The 21,064-nt window shown below is 35.0% G+C and overlaps 1 protein-coding gene across 1 annotated transcript in view; it reads right to left on the reverse strand.

The window, feature by feature from the left end:
- The window catches only part of LRPPRC (leucine rich pentatricopeptide repeat containing), a 103,789-nt gene that overhangs the window by 72,114 nt on the left and 10,611 nt on the right, over positions 1-21,064 (reverse strand). Inside the window, exons 2-13 of the mRNA XM_082746943.1 lie at positions 17,943-18,142; positions 16,475-16,597; positions 13,226-13,347; positions 13,058-13,116; positions 12,171-12,257; positions 11,428-11,554; positions 10,922-11,066; positions 10,287-10,432; positions 9,930-10,035; positions 9,741-9,848; positions 3,234-3,352; positions 1,657-1,750 (exon numbers count right to left, since the gene is read on the reverse strand). Of these exons, the coding sequence (XP_082603069.1) occupies positions 1,657-1,750; positions 3,234-3,352; positions 9,741-9,848; positions 9,930-10,035; positions 10,287-10,432; positions 10,922-11,066; positions 11,428-11,554; positions 12,171-12,257; positions 13,058-13,116; positions 13,226-13,347; positions 16,475-16,597; positions 17,943-18,142 (1,436 nt within the window). The remainder of the gene's footprint in view (positions 1-1,656; positions 1,751-3,233; positions 3,353-9,740; positions 9,849-9,929; positions 10,036-10,286; positions 10,433-10,921; positions 11,067-11,427; positions 11,555-12,170; positions 12,258-13,057; positions 13,117-13,225; positions 13,348-16,474; positions 16,598-17,942; positions 18,143-21,064) is intronic.

Here is a 21,064-nt window from a genome sequence, read left to right on the forward strand (position 1 = left end):
ATGCAGCACTTGAAAATCTAAAAATCATTTTTTTAATGTTCAGCATTCACTCACTCAAGGAACTTTAAAGTAGACATGACTACGTGTCTTTCAGCAACCTCTACTCTGCTTAATCAAATTAATTTTCCATGCCTACAAACCCAAGTGGGAAAATGTTTCCTACTACCGCACAAACTGGATCAAGATAAGCCAGTACTCTTTTCTACCACCTGAAATTCCTTGTGAGGTAGGAACCAAAAGTGCCTACCTAGGAGCTGCCTCACAGTGAATATCAACAATTACAGAACTGTTCTTCAAAGACCTGTAACTCAAAGCAGGAGGGGACGGCACTGACATGAGTAGTCTGAAGTACTCTTTAGAGTTCCTGGAATTTTTCTTTCTCAAATTTAAAACATTATAATCTCTTAAAAAGTTATTTTTATACTATTCAAATTAGGATTTTACAGAATACTGTCAAATTTTTAATCATTAAAAAGGTGACCAGAAACATCTCAGCAAGATGAAGGCTGCTGACAAAAAGCATCTAGTTTCCTTAGCAACAAACAAGGCTGAAAAATCAAGGCTGACAACGAAGTGCAAAGGATGGTATGATAAAGGGAAAAGGCAGCTCTCGTGTATGCACCTTGTGCACCCGGATTCCTCTGCTAATGCCTCTGTTTTCATCCTGTCAGTAAGGCAAATCTATATATTATTCTGAGTGGAAGGCAAAATCAATACCCTCAGACAGCAGCTGGCATTAAAACCCAACCTTTAACTCAAATAACTGTAACCTCTAACAGTCACCATTTTTCAGATTGAACACTTCGCCCTTCCCTTACAATATTAAGATGAACCATTTTAAATACCAATAATAGGGTTTTTACAATGCTTCCACCTATACAATTTGAGTACACATTAATCTGAGCTTAACTTCTAACATTTCAGGAGTTTGGAAACTGATGTTTGTGTGTTTTGTTTTTAAATGACATCTTTTTCACAAGATTAGAAAAATAGTCAAGTAATGTTATAAATGTATTCAAAAATGAAGACTTTAAGAAATGTCTTATTTAGTAAACTGTAGTAGGGGTGGAACAATAAGGTTAAAATTAGAAGACCCTGATTCTCACTCAATCACTAACCTTGACCAAATCCTTTAACCTCTCTCTGCCCGTCTTCATCAGTGTAGCTAATTTTATTGACACGTGATGAGGACTATAAAGCACCACAGCATTTGTAAGTGTTTAGTAAATATCTGCTATGTTTTGGTTAATGAGGATTAGGATATGGGCTTCATGTAACAGTGGCTATAATAGGAATTAGTTTAGAAAACACTTTCAGAAACAATAGCTCAAATGTTTTCTTTTTGCCACAAGGACTCCCACAAGGTAGATGAGTAACTATCCCCATTTCATGAAACTGAAACAAAAAGACCCGTTCCAGGTCCCATAATCAGCGGCCAAACTGACTTTTAGTTAGGTCTTTTTAACTTTAAAATTATTTCCAAATTATCCACAAGTTCAACAGTCTTATCAGTCTAACTTAAGCAAAATATATAAAAACCACATAAAGTTACCTTGACCTTCCCTGAGGTAGGTGTCGAGAGCATGAACTACCCTGTATGCCCTTAGTAGTAACTGAAATCAATACCTGTCAGGTTTACTGCTGTTTCATACTTACAAAATGATAAAATAAAGGCTAAGTTCCCATTAATTGCTTCACTTCTCAATTCAGCTTGTGAAAACACATTACTTTCATGTAGACATCCATTTTCCTAGGGATAAAGCATATTTCAGTGATAATACACCTCAGCTACAAATATCCTGATATACCAAATTACGCGCTTTCCCATTTCTTTATATCACCACATTCTTTGATAATCTGTACTTTTTTAAAAAACCCAATTTTCTAGAACAATATGTAAACTGAATAACAGAACTTTAGCAAAAACTGTAAGATGGAGTTCCAACATTCCAAGTTAAATGCTTATCTTCAAATTCAGATAATATGCTACCCTTAGAACGCCTTCCCTCTAGGAAGTTAACTATTGAAGGCCCTAGAACAAATCTCTCATTCACAACAAACAGTGCACTGATCTAAAGTGATACTTCGGGACATACAGTGAGGTAAAGATCAATTTTAATTTTATTTAACTCCAAATGGTTAATCAATGTCCCAACATCATCACTTCTTTAATAACTTAAGTTTCTGAGCCAAAATTCAGTTCTAACACATTTACTGAAGCTGTATAATAGCACAATATTTAAAACCACCCAATCAATAGTAAGCAATAACTAAAAATAAATTATGGTATATCCATACAATAAAACAGCATGCAACCATAAAAAATAATTGGTGGAATTACATACTGTAATAGAAAGTGCCGAGTGAAAAAAAGCAGGTTTTGGGGAAAGAAGAATATGTGGGAAAATTACTCTTTTAAATATAATTTTTAACAGTAAAATATGTATTGCACAGGCTCAAAATACTCTAAGTACTTAGGGAAGAGAAGTAAAAGACACTCAAGACATATACTCTGCCTTTAAGAGGATTGTAATTATGTAATTATTTCAATGAAAGAAAAGAACACTCCAAAAATATTAGAAAAATCTAGGCATTATGTGAATAACCACCTAGGAAACAGATCTTTTGAACAAAGCAGTTTTTATTAAAAGTGTTTGGTGCTCTGCCACATTGCTCCTAATTGTATAGCATTTTGTTTTCCAAGTGGAAAGTACAACCCTTGCTGATCCAATACATGCTCCAAGTCAGTTTCTTCCTGTGACCCTTCATAAATGCCTTGCCTATTCTGATGGGAACAGGAAATGCTGGGTAGGAAAATAATGCCTTGGAGTCAAACAAAAGAGTGTTAAAAAAAAAAAAAAATGAGTAGTACATATACTAAGAGTATATTATGAAAATTCATACACAAGTGAAAAGTAAAGACCAAAAAATGAAAACTGCAGTTACACTGCAGAGTGGGATTAAGGAACATCTATTGTTTTATTTACATTTTCCCCCGGTTATTGGCCTATCGTCTTTCAACACACAAGAAATGCTGCTTTACCTTTTAAAGTTTTTTAAGTTTAACCACTATAGACTTCACACTAACCAGTATTTTTACAAAACTTTAGAAAATTCTATATAGACAATGACCATTTTTTAGTAAGCTTAACGACTTTTTTTGGTTACCACTAATGAAAGAGGAAAGCACTCTCTTAAATTATGAAATTAAAACCACACCTGCTTATACTTACCTGCAGAACAGCACGAGCTGACCTCACACTATCAAAGGATGGAAACACATAATTTATATATGTCTCTTGATCAGGACTTACTCCCATTTCACGCATTGCTTTGAGAACTTCAATTACGCCTATAAGATTAAATTTAGAAGCACACAGATAAAGCACTTGGAATTAACAAAAGATCAGAAAGTTTAGTTCATTTACTTTCTGAATCACAACATAAGAAAAACTACTCATTTTGTTTGTCTAAAAAAGAAAGCAAAAAAGCAACATAAGTGGGAAATACGATAAATGAAATTAATTCCTCCTTTCTTCATCTGTTAAGTAACAAGTGCTAAGGAAATATTCTAGAAATGACAGCCATAAGAAAGTCTAAAATAATTAAGCAAAATGCCTCATGCTCTGTATCCCAAATGAACAGAGGCCATAAAACATCATTGTTATTACAGAGCAGTGATAGATTTTCTGACCTAAGAAAACTGGACCCAATAAATGCTACAGAGGGCAGGATGAGCAGGGACTCAAATAAATAAAATCTTAAAAACAAAAAACCCAAAGCTTCCCCCTGGAAGTCCCTATTTTTACCCTATCATAGCCCCCACAGAAAAACTGTATTTCTATAAACTTGTTACATAATGAGCTCTAGCACAAATACTTGATTGTAAAATTCCCGCTGCACACAGAAATACAGAGGCAAGTGTGACTACATTATGAATATCTGAACATTTTTAAGATAAAATTCAGATTATTATTCAGGGTAAACAGTTTATTATATTTAAAATCACCTAATGGGTCTTCAAAACCTTAGATGTTTAAATATATTTCTTAAGATATTAATACAGGAAAAAAAAACCCTCAAAAGACAAAGCACATGTTTAGTGATAAATTTAGGAGAATATGCATATAAAGTTAGTCCAACAAGCCTAAGAATACTTGAAAGCAAAATTTAGTAAAAGTATTCTTCTAACAATTCACTAAAAATTACTAGTAATAACATAGGTAACTACTGTAAAAAATGGCAAATCAGACTGCACTCTTCTTCATATGCAAAGATTACTAAGTACTTGAGAGGAGGGCATATAGGTAGTTGTTTTTCAATGACCTGTAATAGACTTGTGTTTAATCTAATATCCTCAATGTCCTTCCTCACCAATAATGACTGCTTTCATGACCACAGTATAAAGTAAGTAGCTATGTTTCTGGTAAGACTCTCCGGTGAAATACCCAAAACATAAATAAATAAATAAAATTTTAAAAATTAAAAAAAAAAAAAAAAAAGCTCAAAGTTTAATGAGACCTAGCTTTCAACCCTGTTCTAGCACTTAATGGCAATGCAAATGTGAACAAGTAATGTCACCTTTCTGAGCCGTAATTTCTTAGCTTACACATCTGAAACAGCAATATGGCAGAAATGTGCCATCTAGATACTTTATCAAACAACACTTGGCTTGGGGCGCCTGTGTGGCTCAGTCATTATGGCTCAGTGATTAAGCGTCCGCCTTTGACTCAGGTCATGATCCCGGGGTGCCAGGATGGAGCCCAGCATCACGTTCTCTGCTTGGAGGGAACCCGGCTTCTCCCTCTCCCACTGCCCTTGTTTGTGTTCCCTCTCTTGCTCTCTCTGTCAAATAAATAAATAAAATCTTAAACACACACACACACACACACACACTACTTGGCTTAATCCTTCCTAACTGCCACTAGTGTTAGATTAAGCAAATCAACCTGTGTCAAGTCAGTCAATGAATGGAACAATTTTCTGACCTATAAGGGTCTAGGCCTAGTGAAGGGACAGAAACAAAGTACCAACAATTATAAATATTACCCACAGGCAGAAATTCTTGTGGCCTAGGCCTAGAGGAAGGCTGAGGGCAAGAGGAAAAATAGAACACACTGAAAAAAAAGAATAGTAGTACCACCTTAGTTTTGATCAGTATCAACAGCTGACTCTTGAACACACAGGGGTTAGGAGTGCCAACTCCAGTGCAATAGAAAAACTGCATGTAAATTCTGACCCCCTAAAAACTCACCTACTAATAGCCTACTGCTAACCAGAAGCCAGACCAATAACACAGTCGATTAACACTTATTTTGTACGTTCTATGTATTATATATTGTATTCTTAAAGTAAACTAGATTAAAAAAATGTTCTTAAGAAAACTGTAGGGGCACCTGGGTGGCTCCGTGGGTTAAAGCCTCTGCCTTTGGCTCAGGTCATGATCCTAGAATCCTGGGATCGAGCCCCGCACTGGGCTCTCTGCTCAGTGGGGAGCCTGCTTCCTCCTCTCTCTCTGCCTGCCTCTCTACCTACTTGTGATCTCTGTCAAATAAATAAATAAAATCTTTAAAAAAAAAAAAAAACTGGAAGGAAGAGAAATATTTACAGTACTGTATTCATCCCAAAACAAACAAAAAAATTCTGTGTATAAGAGGAGCTGGGCAGTTCAAACCTGTGTTGTATAGGGGTCAACTGTATTAACAAGGCTTCAAGTCAGTCTACCGTGGTGATATACTTCTCTATGTAATAAAGCAAGCCAGGAAGGTCTTAGGAGTCCAACAATCTTTATTTTAACAAAAGTGTTAAAGTGAGTGCTCCAAGACCAAAGGCATACCTTAAATAAGAAACCAAGTCTCATAGCTACTGGCAGGTGCTTGTAACATCACAAAATATGCAAAAACCTCTGCTTTTTCCTGGAATAAGAACCTGGGATCAAGTCCTTAATGTGCCACCAAAAACTGGTTTTTAGCAGCTTCTTGTCCATAATATATGATGACAGTAAACCTCTCTATTTAGCTCTCGGGGTCATCATTTAAAGGAAAAAAATGTGTGAAACCCTAAAAATACTAAATAAATGTTAATAATAACAATAATGACTTAATATCTTAGCTGTCTTAAAGTACCCTAGTAATCTTTTATATTTCCTTAGATGATACAGAGAATAAATGTAGCATAGTAAGGTAAATATATATTTGATTTTCTAATGTTTGATAATAGGCCAACAAATTGATTGTAAATAGAAGAGTCCTATTTCTGTACAAAACACTTCACCCCAATATTTATGCTTCAAATACATTTTATTCTCTTAATTCATCATTTTTCCAATGATGTGTATTAAAGGGAGGAGTGCATTCCGCTCATTTAGATGACCTGTACTGCCAGCATTTTTAACTTGTGTCTTTTTCTAACTGAAGCTAAAGCTGGTTTAGGAAAACCTTGGGTCCACACCTTCTAATCCAGTAAGTTCAGTCACTCCCTCAGGCATTCTGAGGGAGCATACAAGATATTTACTTCAAGAATTGGCTGAGTCGTAGGCAGACAGAAACGTTTATCAACAAGGAGAAAAAAACGTGATTGATCTCACATACTTACCTCCTCCTAAAAAATATAATTTGTGTTTCTTTTTAAAGAAAAAAGACTAAAATAATCATATATTAACTTAAATATAAACATGGATCCCAAATTTCTGTGTATGTAGAAAACATAAACTAAGACTAAGCCATCTAACAGAAGTATTTCAAAGGCAGTCATGACAAAAGTTTATCAGTCTAGAGGAAAGTCTCCATTCAAAAAGTTTTATAAGAACTGAAAAAATTGGGGCACCTGGGTGGCTCAGTGGGTTAAAGCCTCTGCCTTCAGCTCAGGTCATGATCTCAGGGTCCTGGGATTGAGCCCCACATCAGGCTCTCTGCTCAACGAGGAGTCTGCATCCCCCACCCCCCCGCCTTGTCTCTCTGCCTACTTGTGATCTCTCTGTGTCAAATAAATAAATAAAATCTTAAAAAAAAAAAAAAAGAGAGAGAGAGAGAGAGAACTGAAAAATTTTGAACTTTTAGGAAAGATAAATGGTTTACCTCAACAATTTTCACCAACTGTAACTGTTTACTCCACATGACTTTACACTTGCTCGTAGCCAAAAGGCTGAGAAGCCTTCAGGCTCTACCCGGGGCATGCACTCTATTAAATAGAGGCAATTCCTTATTTTGGAGAAGTAGTCTCTATTCAACCCCTTTACTCAACTGGCATTTAAGCTTTCATATTGGTCCTTCCTTCTATATTTTACCCCTTCCAAATATACCCAGAGATGTAAATCCTCAATCATTCTGGGTTATTTCCTCTCATTTGGGCCAATCTGCTAAAATTGTAAGTGGTGACTTTCCCATTTGTACCCCAGAGAAAAATACTAGTAAGCCATGGGGAAGTCGCTCGGAGAATTGTTCTTAGGGCTTGGTGATGGCTGAACTGTTCGAGAACTCAGTATGCTATCATCACAATGTTGCTGAAAACTCTTGGTTCAGTTTGATCTGACCTCTAAATACCTGTCTCTGATTTCCTGAAGGGTTTTATTTAGTCCTTACAAGAAACTCCTCTACAAGCTCCATCACGGCAGCCATTAATTTTCTTCTGTTCTTTCTACCAGTTTACATAGGACTTTTCCTGGATGAAGAAAAAAGCTCATTGCACTAATAAAAACGTGCCCTTCTTACCTTACCCTAAAGAAACCTTATAGAATATGTAGAACCATTTTATTATTACATGAAGGAAAATTGCAGAATACACACTTAACTATATTTCTGGGCCTCCGGCAAAGGAGAAACTCGTTTTCAAAAACTACAACAAAACTGGCACTGTCTTGTACCTTTCTCAGTTTTTATGTTTTTCCAGATAAAACCTTCCCTGATTAAAAAACTTGACAGGACTTTTTTAAATGTCCTTAATGCAAAAACCGGCATCTAACTTACACTAGTTAAGACTTTTTATAAAATAAATATAGCGTAACACTTAAAAATGTTTAATGTGGAGGTGTTCCAGTATTTTAAAAAAGTGTCTAAGAGAACAGAAATCCTCAGTTCTAATCCCAGCACAACTGAGAGCTAAGTGTGGAACCTAAGGTTGGTCATCAAATCTCTCTGCCCCTCTCAGTTGTTTCATTAATATGAAGTGAGCTTTCAACAAGGCACTCTTGAAATCTAAATGATAAGATTCCATGAAAGGATGGATTGAAAATAAAGCCCACTTGTCTATTAGTTCCAGCTACAACTATTGGAAGAAATTACCTGAATTCTTTCATGTTTACTAAGTTGCTAAAAAATGTGGTAACCAGCTGAAGTCTAGATATAGTTGTAAGGTTGAAGAACGCAAATTTTCCTGATGAACAGACAAATATTTCAACAGGGGGTGTTTTCGAAAGTATTTTCTTATCTGTGTAAAAATGGACAATATCAATATGCCCAGAGATTGCCATGGAATGATGGAAACTTTCTCTGGTTCAAAAATACTAGGTTAAAGGTTACTTCTTGGAGCTTTCAGAACTGGAAGATAAGCAAAGAGTTAATCGACTAGCATATTGTTTTGACAAAGATTTTTCTAAAAAGGATTTTGAGACTTTTATAGCCAGAAACAATTAGGGAATACTTGTTTCACTATTTCCTTTAGACCAGGAGACGACTATATATTTAAAATAAAATTGCAATATGAAAGTCTGCTAAAAGCACTTTTTTTGTTGTTTGTGCATTTTGTTTGTCACCCAATGTCATACTAACAACTCTGCATCTCATTCTAAAGCACATTATATTGCGAGATAAAATGAAAAAGACCATTTTTTGTTTCCCCAAGGGGGAAGTACTTCTGTTAAAAGCATCTTTTTATGAGACTACTCTTTCTGAATTACCAATAATGCAAACCAAAGAATTAGATACTGTACTCTAAAATTTAATATTTGTTCAATTCTTATTCATATCCTATAGGCATCCCATGTGTACAAGGGGAAAGTATGCTAAATGCTTAAACGTACTTAAGAACCTGAAAGATTGAACATTTCTGTCCTTCAATCAGCAGGCTGTCAGGTCATGAGCACTCATTTCACAAGAAAAAAGTTTTGCTGTCTTTCCTATTATTGTAAGTCGGCTCAGTTAAGGAGACTGGTCCACAAAGAAAATGGCTTGATTATGCATAACTTTATCTTGAATAAGGCTAGACAAACTAATTTCAAACGGTATATGCAAAATCAAGACTAAAGAGTTTTTCGAAAAATTTAAAAATAACGAACTTCTTAAAACTACACCCACAACTTTGAATATCAAGATCAGAGATAAGTTAGTAGTGAAATTAGGATGAAAGAAATCCACTATGTTTTTAAAAATGCTTATGTGAGGGGCGCCTGAGTGGCTCAGTGGGTTAAGCCTCTGCCTTCAGCTCAGGTCATGATCTCGGGGACCTGGGATCGAGCCCTGCATTGGGCTCTCTGCTCGGTGGGGAGCCTGCTTCCCCCTCTCTCCCTGCCTGCCTCTTTGCCTCCTTGTGATCTCTCTCTCTTTCTCTCTCTGTTAAATAAATAAATAAAATATTTTAAAAAAATGCTTATGTGATTCCTGACTGTGATTTAAATCAATTCTATTTTCTCAGAAGATCTACTACTCAGAAATAAGTCTGCCTTCCCAAAGACTTCAATTAGATGTGTGTAGAAGCCTATTCTGGACCTCTGAACCATTACAAATCTGTGAAAGGCAACACCTAACCTTGAACATCTTTCTCCTTCTGACGTCCCACTAGCAATGGCCAGAAATAATGAGTTCTGACAGGAAAACCTTCTTCCTTCAGAGCCTTCATCAGAGCTTTTGCCAAATCTGCAAAAGATACCATAAAATATTACATAGCTATCTCAGCAAAACTTATTTGTATCAGTTTTAATGATGAGAATATAGTACCAGTTTTATTGGCTAGTAAAGCGCTCTGAAGTGTGAACTGCAAAGGAGATGCGTGCATCTGGGACTCCTTTAACTTCTTGCAGTAGTCTTTCAGCTTCTCTGCAGGCTAGGAAAAAAAGACACCACATCAGCTGGATCCACAAATATCCTACCATTTGACCTTCTGCAAACATTCTGCCACTCCTGGGATGAAAAATTTGAACCTCTCATCCTCTTTCTACCTCATCAACTTACACACAGAAACAAAGTTTTCATAATGCTTATAATTGGTCTAATCTCATAATATGGTCTTACATTTTGTAGACTCTTACTTCACTGCCTATTACACTGTCTACAAAGTAAAAACAGACAGAATACCGTATCCATAGTCACGCAGTGTCGCAAAAAGAAACTGCCAAAATCACTCAGACTGCCTTCCCTTGATACAGGACATGCTAATAAAATTTGGAATGCTGTATCTTCCAATTTCTCGGTGACTAAAAGCAAAATGAGGTTCATTGCATCTGGGAAGAGAACAAAGATATTTTCTGTTACTGAACTGAATAATATTTTTATACTGCAATCACTACGAAAGACAAACTTATAAAGTACAAACACCAAAAGGACTATCTGCCTAAATAATAGTGAAATACTTCCAGGGGCGCCTGGGTGGCTCAGCTAGTTAAATGTCTGCCTTCAGCTCGGGTCATGATCCCAGGGTCCTGGGATCGAGTCCCACATTAGACTCCCTTCTCAGACGAGAGCCTGCTTCTCCGACTCCCTTTGCCTTCTGCTCCCCTGCTTATGTTCTCTCTTTGTCAAATAAATAAAATCTTAAAAAAAAGGAAAGAAACACTTCCAAATCAAAACATTCTGACCTGCTCATTAACTCAAGCTATTTAGCTTATTAAGCTGACTTTTAAGAGTCCTATGTTCATGTACAATACCCTGATATTAAAGAACTGTAATTCAGATTTTTAGAAAAATCATGAAAATAAATTTTTAGTAACTACCTGGAATATATCTTCTTTCGTATGTAATTTTTTCCAAAATTTCTGGGACATGTTGAGAATATCCAGCTTTACTGAAACTAAAAATAATTTGCAATAAATCACGGTCCATAAGGTAAAGATCAGACTTCTCCACCTTCTCCAGAGTCTGTAGGCAGTTCCAGAAATTAGAAGAACAAGTTAGAAACCAGTATTTTTAAATTAAAGCCAAATAAATTAAAATACCAAGATTTTAAAAATCAGGAACATATACCATCTAAAGGTTTAGGACTTTTCTTATAAAGCAGAAAATATTATATTTCGTTAATAACTGCTGAATCAACACCAAGGTACCAAACTATAAAAATTCTCTTTCAATACTAGTGTCTATAAGAAATACCTTTAAAAATAGATAGAAACTATACTTTTCTGCTTCATGCAAAATGAACACAAGTTTACATCAATGATTTTATTTTTTATACAAATGATTTTGATTTTAAGTATTTTTATTTATATGACATAAGTCATACCTGCTTAACATGGTCAATGTCACCCTTTTCAGCGTATGCATTCAATAATGCTAGGTATGTGTCTGGACCAGGCTCAATTCCAGCCTCTTTCATCACTGAGAAAATATTTTCTGCATTCTCTATATCTCTGGAAGTTATTCAAAGAATAGAGGTTAGATTACTACAATACTGCCCAATATAATATTATAATTCAACCTAAAATGTACTACCCTATTCTTAATAAAAATTCTTATGGTTCATAAACCACTGAGATGAGTTAGCAAAGGACATCAGAAAAGGGCAACTACATACTAAAATGCTTATAAGTCTCTGAAATAACAAAAATAAAAAACACCTCAAAGTCTGACAGGCAACTTTTTCAAAAGAAAAACCAAATTGCATAATAATCACATAGACCTTAAATTAACATGTCCTTTTTAAATCAAGTATGCTATGACTCAAAGTTACTTTTCTAAGAATAACATTTAGGAAATTATCCTTCAAAAATGAAATTGTTTTCCACAGTATCAAGAGAGCTGTATAAGAGAACTGACTTTACAAAGTCAGTTACGTTGGATCTGGCCCAATTTTTAAAGTTGAAATTTTCTAAATCGAAGTTGTATTTAATAAGTCATTTAAAAGTTGCATGTTCTATCTCATACACTCAAAATTTTTGAGGGAGTAGATAAACATGGCTTAAAGATCTTCTAAAATTATTCTAATCTGAACCTTGCTTGAGAATAAAACCTTAGGTTGAACATTACCCGGCTCTTGCATGCCCTGTAACAAGGGCACTGAAAACTGCCTCTGTGACAGGCAGATCCTTAGTTTTCATGAATCCAAGAATTTTGCTGCAATAAAAGAGAAATGAAAATATTTCCTTGGAAATATACATCAAAACCACTTTTTACAAAATAAGTACATAAGATCTCATTCCCTGAAATTATTTCCATTATATCAAATTATATAACTTGAACTACTCTTGGTAAAAATAGCAGGTAAGTTTTTAAAACCTGATTATTTCTTCTATACTACTAATTAACCTTAAAAAGCATAGAGTTTAGGCGATTCATAGACCTGTACGCCTGGGGCTAATAATACTTTATGTTTATAAAAAATTTTTTAAATTATATTTATATTTTAAAAATCATAGTTTAATAAAATCCATTTAATTAAAACAGAATTATACATTTCAATTTATCCTTTCTTTCCTAAAACCTCCATCCAAAAGTAGGAGTAATTTTTACACAAAGAACTAAATGTCACAACTGATTTCATATGAATCAACAAGACAGAATATTGTCAGTTTTATAAATGAATACAGTTTAAATGGCTAAGTACATTTCCTTTAGAAGATACCAATTTACAAAGACTAAAGCTAACTCTATACACCTCAGCATCTTTAAACCTCTGCTCTGGTAATCAAATTTTTAATTAAAATAGCAATATTCACTTGTCTTTCTCCTCCTACACAATTTTATATTTTATCAAAGTCATATTGCCAAATTTGCTATATTAAAATACTTCTGAAGTAATTTTCCTAAGAAGAAACTTTAATTAAAAAAAAAAAAGGAGTGAATACAGAGAATATATTCTAGGCTTACAAGATTTACAAATGTGTTCACTTAAACATATTTATAGAGCTCCATACCTGGCACCTTCAATATCTCCCACATTACAATACGCAGCAATCAACCTCTGATATGTCACCTGTCAATGAAATGGGCCAGTTAATATTTTTTAAATACTATTTCTTTCCTGGGATTAAAAAAAAAAAAAATGCCGTAACCAATGAACATTTAAAATATCAACTACTTACTCGATTTGGTTGAATGTTTGCTTCCTCCATTTTTGCCAAGAAGTCAGTTGGTGAAAATTTATATTCATTTTGAAGATAGACTTTAAGTAAAGCATTGTAGTGACTTACATCATACACAGTACCTACAAATAAAATTTAAATCAAAATTTTAGAAAAGTACCTAAAATCAAACCCTTTATCACAACTAAAATATACATAAATTTAACAAACACAAAGGATAAAATGATCACGTCAGCATTTCACTCCATACTTAGACCCATCTATACAGAAACCCTCTCAGAAAAGAGCAAGCTAAGCATTTAAGACAGTAACTAACTGAATTACTATACAGTTACAAGTAACTGCTTATTCAGATGTTAAGAGGTCTCTTACCTATGAAGCACAGTATTCCCTTCCTGTTGGAAAATGTTGACAATACCTCTGTGTTTAAAGTGACAAAGGTTTTTCAACAGAAAGCAGTTCTTGCCACAGTACAGACACACCAAGATGGACTAGGTCTTGTAGTTGTTTTACACAGGTAGGGTGGTACTATCAACTTTGCTTATTTACTCAAAGTGTTTCTTTGAAGGCTCCACTTCCAGTTGCTGAACACCATTACTGGTCTGCTATTGTTAATTTACCCCTATTCCAAAACCCTTTGTTTTCTTTCCGGGTCCATCTTGCCTAAGGCCCCATCAATCAAGGTTACCATTCAGCCTTCCTCAACCCGCTGATGATATTATGTCATCATGATGACATATGTTTTACTAAGTTTGTATGAATTAAATTTCATATCTTTACTTAACTGCCAGTAGCACCACAGGCCTATAGTAAGTATCTGGTGTTAGTTTGAGATTCTAGACAGCAGAGATCTATTCTATTAAATTAATGTTTATCTTACTAGACATGTAGAGTGCTTACTATGTTCCAGGAACTGTGCTAAGTGCTCTGCATCTAGATCCAGTCCCAGTTCCTCCTCACAACAGTTTTGAGACAGTTTCTCTCATCCCCAATCTTATTGATGAGGAAAACTGACTCTTCCACTTGCCCAAGGCAACATGGCTTTGAAAGTGACCACAGACTTGAATGCAGGTGGTCTGCCCTGAGTGCCAAACTGTTAACCATTATAATGGGTTATACAGGAGGGGAACCAATTGCAACTCAACACCTCCGATGCGATTATACAACATGGTTACCATAAAGTGTCTGGAAACTTCTAAAACATCATCAATTCAAGTTGAACTCTAATAATGGTTGGCTATAGCTCTAAAGGTGAAGGAAGGTACATATATTTCACAAATATCTCTCCCAGTTCCACATGTGTTTTTAAGTTACATGACTTATTGACATGTGGAAATTTCTTTTTATGAAATCAATTCTTTATCTTCAACTTTTCTGCTGCTCTTTTACTGAGAAAACTCTTCCCCATTCTGAAGTCCAATATTCATCTTTTCTTTTAAAAACTTTTAAAAAACAAACTTGTCATCAAGATTAATTCTAAATGAATTCAGAACTGAGGTGAGTCTGTGTTTACTCTGTAGACTTTTCCATAGATGTATAACATGTTTGTTGAAGGATATTCCTAGACATTTTACATATTTGTGACTAGGTATGTCACATAATATAAATTTATGCATTCTGCTTTCTAACTAGGAAAAGTTATAGATTGTTGAACATTTAATATTTCCTATTACTTTATTATAAATTGACTTTCTGGGATTTTGCAGATAAATAAGCACATCATCTAAAAAACAGTAATTTCTGGGCACCTGGGTGACTCACTGGGTTAAAGCCTCTGCCTTCAGCTCAGGTCATGATCCCAGGATCCTGGGATTGAGCCCTGCATCAGGCTCTCTGCTCAGCAGGGAGCCTGCTTCCCTTCCTCTCTCTCTGCCTGCCTCTCTGCCTACTTGTGATCTGTCAAATATATAATAAATAAAGTTTTTAAAAAGCAAAACAAAACAAAAAACCAAAAAGTAATTTCAAAAATAAATAAGTAAAATAAAAAACAGTAATTTCTAGTATTGTTTCCTGTCTTATTTCATTGTGAAATATCAATATCATGTGATCATGATCAATGATAAATATCATATGATATTGTTGGCTTTAAATTTCAACATGTTAAAGAAGCATCCTTCTATTCTTTGTTAAGACTAAGACTTCTTCTTCTTTTTTTTTTTTTATTAAGAGAGCTCCGCGTGCTATATGAGCCAATGCAAGGCTCACACTCACAACCTGAGCTGAGATCAAGAGTTGGACACTCAACAAATTGAGTCACCCAGGTGCTCCTTTTTGTTAAGATTTTTAAAAATGAGGATTAAACACTGGATCTTTTCTAATGGTCCTTTTAATTATGTTATTTTCCCTGAGGGTTGCTGGGGAGTGGGTTATGGACACTGGGGAGGTTATGGTGAGCTATGGTGAGCATATGGAGTGCTATGGTGAGCAATGTGAATGGTTTAAGACTGATAAGTCACAGACCCATACCCCTGAAGCAAATAATACACAATATGTTAATGAAAAAAAAAAAGATAAATTATGTTATTTTCTGAACAGATACAATGTTCACAGCTCAAAATTCTAAAGGCATTAAAAGGTAGGGAGCAAAAATTGTATCTAGTATTTATTATCCTTCCAGAAATATTTTAATATTATATGCATATACAGATATAAACACTTTTCTTCAAAATGGTAGTATTCTATATATACTATTCCGCACCTTAATTTTTGTTTATATTGTGGAGAACACCCACATTAGTAAAGAAGAACTCCTTCTTTTTTTTAACAAGTTGCACAGTATTCCATTTCATAAACTCATCATAATTTATTTAACCAATCCTAGCAAGACACCCTAGAGTTGGTTCCAATTTCTTACTATTACAAACAAGCTACAATAAAGGATATCTTTTTGCACATTTGAGTATATCTGTACTGTATTCTAACAAATGGAACTGCCTGGTCAAATGATATGTGCATTCCTAACTTTGACAAACCAACTGCCTTTTTTTTTGTTCTTTTTTAACTTACCATAAAGAGTAATAATTGTATGAAAACTTCATTTTTTTCATTTGAGTATAGCTGACAGACAATACTACATTAGTAAATTATTTTATTCTTAATGCCCCTAGATGTCACTATAACTTACCAAATAAATATTACCAAGTAGCTCTTCTATAAAATCGAATTAGAACATTTATGTAAAGAAATTATTTACCAAAAGAAAAAAAAACTACATCTTTTACATATACCCATATTTTTCAACAATCATACCCAATTTCTGAAGTTTGTCCCATATCCTATGAGCAAATTCTGTTCTCTCTGAGAGCTGTAGTTCAGGCAAGAGAGAACCACAGCTGCGCAAGAGAAGCAAGGCTTGATTACCACCTGGGCTACCTATGAAAAAAGAGAACAGATAATATTTAACGCAGTAGCAGTACCATACAGATAAATATCAAAACATAAACCAAAATCTGTAAATATTCAAAAATCTCCTGCCTCAGACAGTATTAAAAGTACCCACAAGCTGGGAAAAAACCTTACCCAAATCTACAAGTATCATTTACAATGTTACTAAAAGTTATGTTTTTAAAATTAGTTTGTTTTCTAAGGGAAGCTAAGATTAGCAATCTATGTAATCTGCAAGACTCTATACCATATAAAAATACCCAGAACTGAATTTATAAGCAGTGCTTACTGCAATTCAAAGGCTAAGCTTCTTAGTATCTTAAGAAAATAGTACAATACAGTACAGTTAAAACTCATCAATACCAAATTTAGGTTTACAATCAATTACAAAACAATACAAACTTCCTTCTCCCTTTTTCCATGTATCTAACGTGTCCCTGAAAGCTGACTTTTAAACCAAACAAAACCAAAAATAAACCACTTACTATATGATTCCATTTAATAAAAGTATCCTTAATAAGTAAATCTGCAAGTCCAGAAAGTACGTTAGTTGTCGCCTAAGGCTGGAAGGGATGAGGGGTTAGGGGATAAAGGCTAAGGACTTGGGAGACTTCTTTTTGAGGAGATAAAAATGTCCTAAATGTAACTACGGTAATAGTCATACAACTGAATATATCAAAAAGAGAATATAATACAATAGCCATTAAGTGCACATAATTAGAACGGATACGTCCTTTGATACCCCCCTCATCATTAGATTCCACAGCTTCTTAATGTGAATGAAATCCAGATGGGCTTTAGGAAGCTGGTACATGTTGTGTAACTAGATGCAAAATTATGAGTGTGTTTGCATGTGGGTTTGTTGGGGGGAGGGTGGTAAGGTCCATAAGCTTCTACTGGATTATCAGAGTAAGTGGCTCAAACAGATCGTAAAACTAAGTGAAAATGAAAGGGAAATAAGAATTACCAGTCTTTCTGGAAATCCATCATGCATAAGCATCTTAAAGAAAGCGGACATTATACAATGGAAGGTAAGAAAAACAGTAACTGCCAAGACAATTTACCACTGAAAGTGACTCTCTTATAAACTAGGGAAAGGAGAAAGACCCATTTTTAGTTGCTGATATTGAAATAAACATATAAAACAAAATGCTTTACTCAAAAACTTTGCCCTGATGAGTTGAAAAGATCACAATCATAACATAAAATCGTGATGATCAAAAAAATAACAAACAAAATTGAAAATATCAAATAATGTGTTCTACAGTGAGCCTGCCCACAAGCAGGTATTTATTAAGACATTCAACTTTTTGCACAGAAAATTTTCAAATACCTGAGTTACAGGTATTGTCAAAGACTTTTTGTAGAAGAGTCTTTGGGATGCGGCCAGTTCTTCGGACAGAATTATCCAGTCTCATTAGAGCCCAGTCAAACTGACTGGCAGTCCTTCTATGAGAAGAAGCAGGCTCCTCTTGAAGATAATTCTTTTTCTCAACAGCAATGGCATATCGCCTGGCTTGGTTCAGTAGCCCTCTATAAAATGAAACACAATTGGCAATTAACTAAGACAATTCCTCATATAAGAGAACTTATATATGTTCTCTTCTTGAGCAAAATTTATACAAAGTTTATTGGTTACCAAATACCTAATTTGGCAGGTAAATATCAAATTAAATACTCCTAAATATCAAATACCTAAATTCTGGTGCAAAAGCAAAAATGCTCAGAGTGTAAGAAAGAAGTTTTGCCTTTTGCTTCAAATAAAATCACATGTACACACAAGTATGCAAAGTAAATCCCTTAAATAATTGATTTGGTCTTGAAAACCTTCTGCACGGAATCATTTCAAACTAAGACAATAATATGGTATGCTTTAAGTGTTTTTTTTTTTTTAATTTCCCTTAAGCAAAACCAGGTTAATGAAAGAAAATGAGGCAGTTTATGCTACAAAGCTCTTCTCACCTCTACAAATGAGACAAGAGATCTAAAATATATATATAATTCTGATAACTGCTTTCAAATGTTTTCTAGGTATAATCTCATTATGAATTTAATAGAAGACCAATGTCCAAGTTCAAATTATGCAGGGTTTTTTTTAAAAGAATCATTCAGGACAAAAGAATTTCCAATCTGTCTAAATAAACTTGAAACATTTTATATTAACAATGTTTCAGTTCCCAATTCATATCTGCTTTTCATCTGTCAAACTGCTAATTACATACTTTTCTACTTATTTTAACAACTACAATCATAAAAAATAAAACTGGTTATCTAGGGGCACTGGGTGGCTCAGTCAGTTAAGCATCTGCCTTCAGCTCAGGTCCTGGAATTGAGCCCTACATCAGGCTCCTTGCTCAGTGGGGTGCTCAGTGGGGAGCCTTCTTCTCCCTCTGCCTGAGGCTCCCCCTGCTTGTGCTCTGTGTCAAATAAATAAATTCAATCTTTAAAAGGATTTCTGGTATTAAACATTAATTTTCAGAAAGTAAAAAAAGGGTCTGTCTATTGGGTAACGTCAGACTAGTACATGTGTGTTTATAAAGAGCAAAAACCTTCAGTATTTTAATACAGAGTTTAACACGTAAACCAAATGCTTTAAAACAATGAAAGCAGAGGTATTCCATACTATAGAAATACAGGCTGTACTTGATTTACAAATATCAAACTTAAAAATAATCCTTATGTGTGAGGATAACCCTGTCATAAATCTCTGAATCAAATTTACATTTACTCTGTATTCCAACACCACTTTCTAACACAAATTTTCTGGGGTTTTCTTGGGTTTTGTTTTGTTTAAAGACGTTATTTTCGTGAGAGCCAGCATGAGCATACACATGAGCAGGGGGTGGGAAGGTGGGTGGGTGGGGTTGCAGAGGGAGAAGCAGGCTTCCAGCTGAGCAGGGTGCCTTTGCAGGACTTGATGCCAGGACCCTGGGATCATGACCCTGAGCCCAAGGCAGATGCTTAACCAACCACCTGAGCCACCCAGGCACCCTATCACAAAAGTTCTAATGTGCAAAGATTTACACATTTATCCCAAAATACCTTAAACTTTCCAATAGCAGCCAATAAATATAACTAAGTAATATATACAAAGCACATATTAACGAAGTATGATGTAAAAATACTTACTAATCCAGGATGCCTTCAGGATGATAACCCCATTTTTCTTGTATATGCACATCTTTACCACAAGTACCAAAAAAATATTTACAAAGTAGTGAGTTTAAAAATAAAACTGTTAGGATGCCTGGGTGGCTCAGTCAGTTAAGCTTCAGGCTCCCGCTCAGATCAAGATCCTGGGGTCCTGAGATGGAGGCATCCTCCACCCTTAAACCCCTCCCCCCAATCAGGGCTCCCTGCTTTGTGGACAATCTGCTTCTACCCTCTCCCTCTGCTCCTCCCCTCCTCCCCCACCCTGCTAGTGCTTTCTCTCTCTCAAATAAAAAGAAAACTTTCCAAAAATAAATAAATAGGGATGGCTAGGTGGCTCAGTAGATTAAGAGGCTGCCTTTGGCTCAGGTCATGATCCCAAGGTCCTGGGATGGAGACCAACGTCTGGGCTCCATGCTCAACGTGAAGCCTGCTTCTCCCTCTGAAGCCTGCTTCTCCCTCTGCCTGAAGCTTCCCCTGCTTGTGTTCTCTTTCTCTCTGACAAATAAATAAATAAAATCTTAAATAAATAAGTAAAACTGTTGGTTTCTTAGCCTGTTATTAACCAGGAAAACCAGTCACAAATTTAATAATTGAGTATGTGATGCTACAATAAAGAAAGCTATACCAAAAGTTTCACCACAAGATTATGTAAATCACAAAGGCAGTAACTTGATGCTAGACCAGAAACTCTACCACCATGATCTGGGACAAATCACAAGCACTCTGGCCTTCAAGGATTCTATCTATGTAAACAAATCGGAAAGCAATGGAAAAAATCAGGACACTAAGACAAAGTCTTCTTACTTTTACAAACCTAATGTTCAGCACATTATAGATGGCTAATTGATTAGTTTGTTAAAATAAGCTGAGTTAATTAAATGTTAACCACCTACAAACTACAGAAATATGTACCACTCCTAAATATTTATCCTCTATTTTCAAAGGTTTTCTCTGGCCATGAACCTATACCTACTGGATCAGTTTTTACTGAACTATACCCTTGTTAGGCAAACACAAAATAACATTATTTTAAATCATCCAGAATATGTGAAGTTCAGGTGAGTGTGCAATCAATAATATTGTTCAACAATGAAAACTGATTAATATGTAAATTTCAGAACTGCAGGAGTGCCTGGCTGGCTCAGTCGGTGGTAAATGCAACTTGTCATCTCGGGGTTGTGAGTTCGAGCTCCATGTTGGGTGTAGAGATCACTTCAAATTTAAAAGAGAAAGAAATTTCAAAGTTGTAGCGAAATATATTTGCCAAGTTTTTTTTACACAACTCAAATCTTGTAAGCTGTG

This window comes from Mustela nivalis (assembly GCF_964662115.1).
Source record: "Mustela nivalis genome assembly, chromosome: 8".
NCBI classification, from domain to species: Eukaryota; Metazoa; Chordata; class Mammalia; order Carnivora; family Mustelidae; genus Mustela; species Mustela nivalis.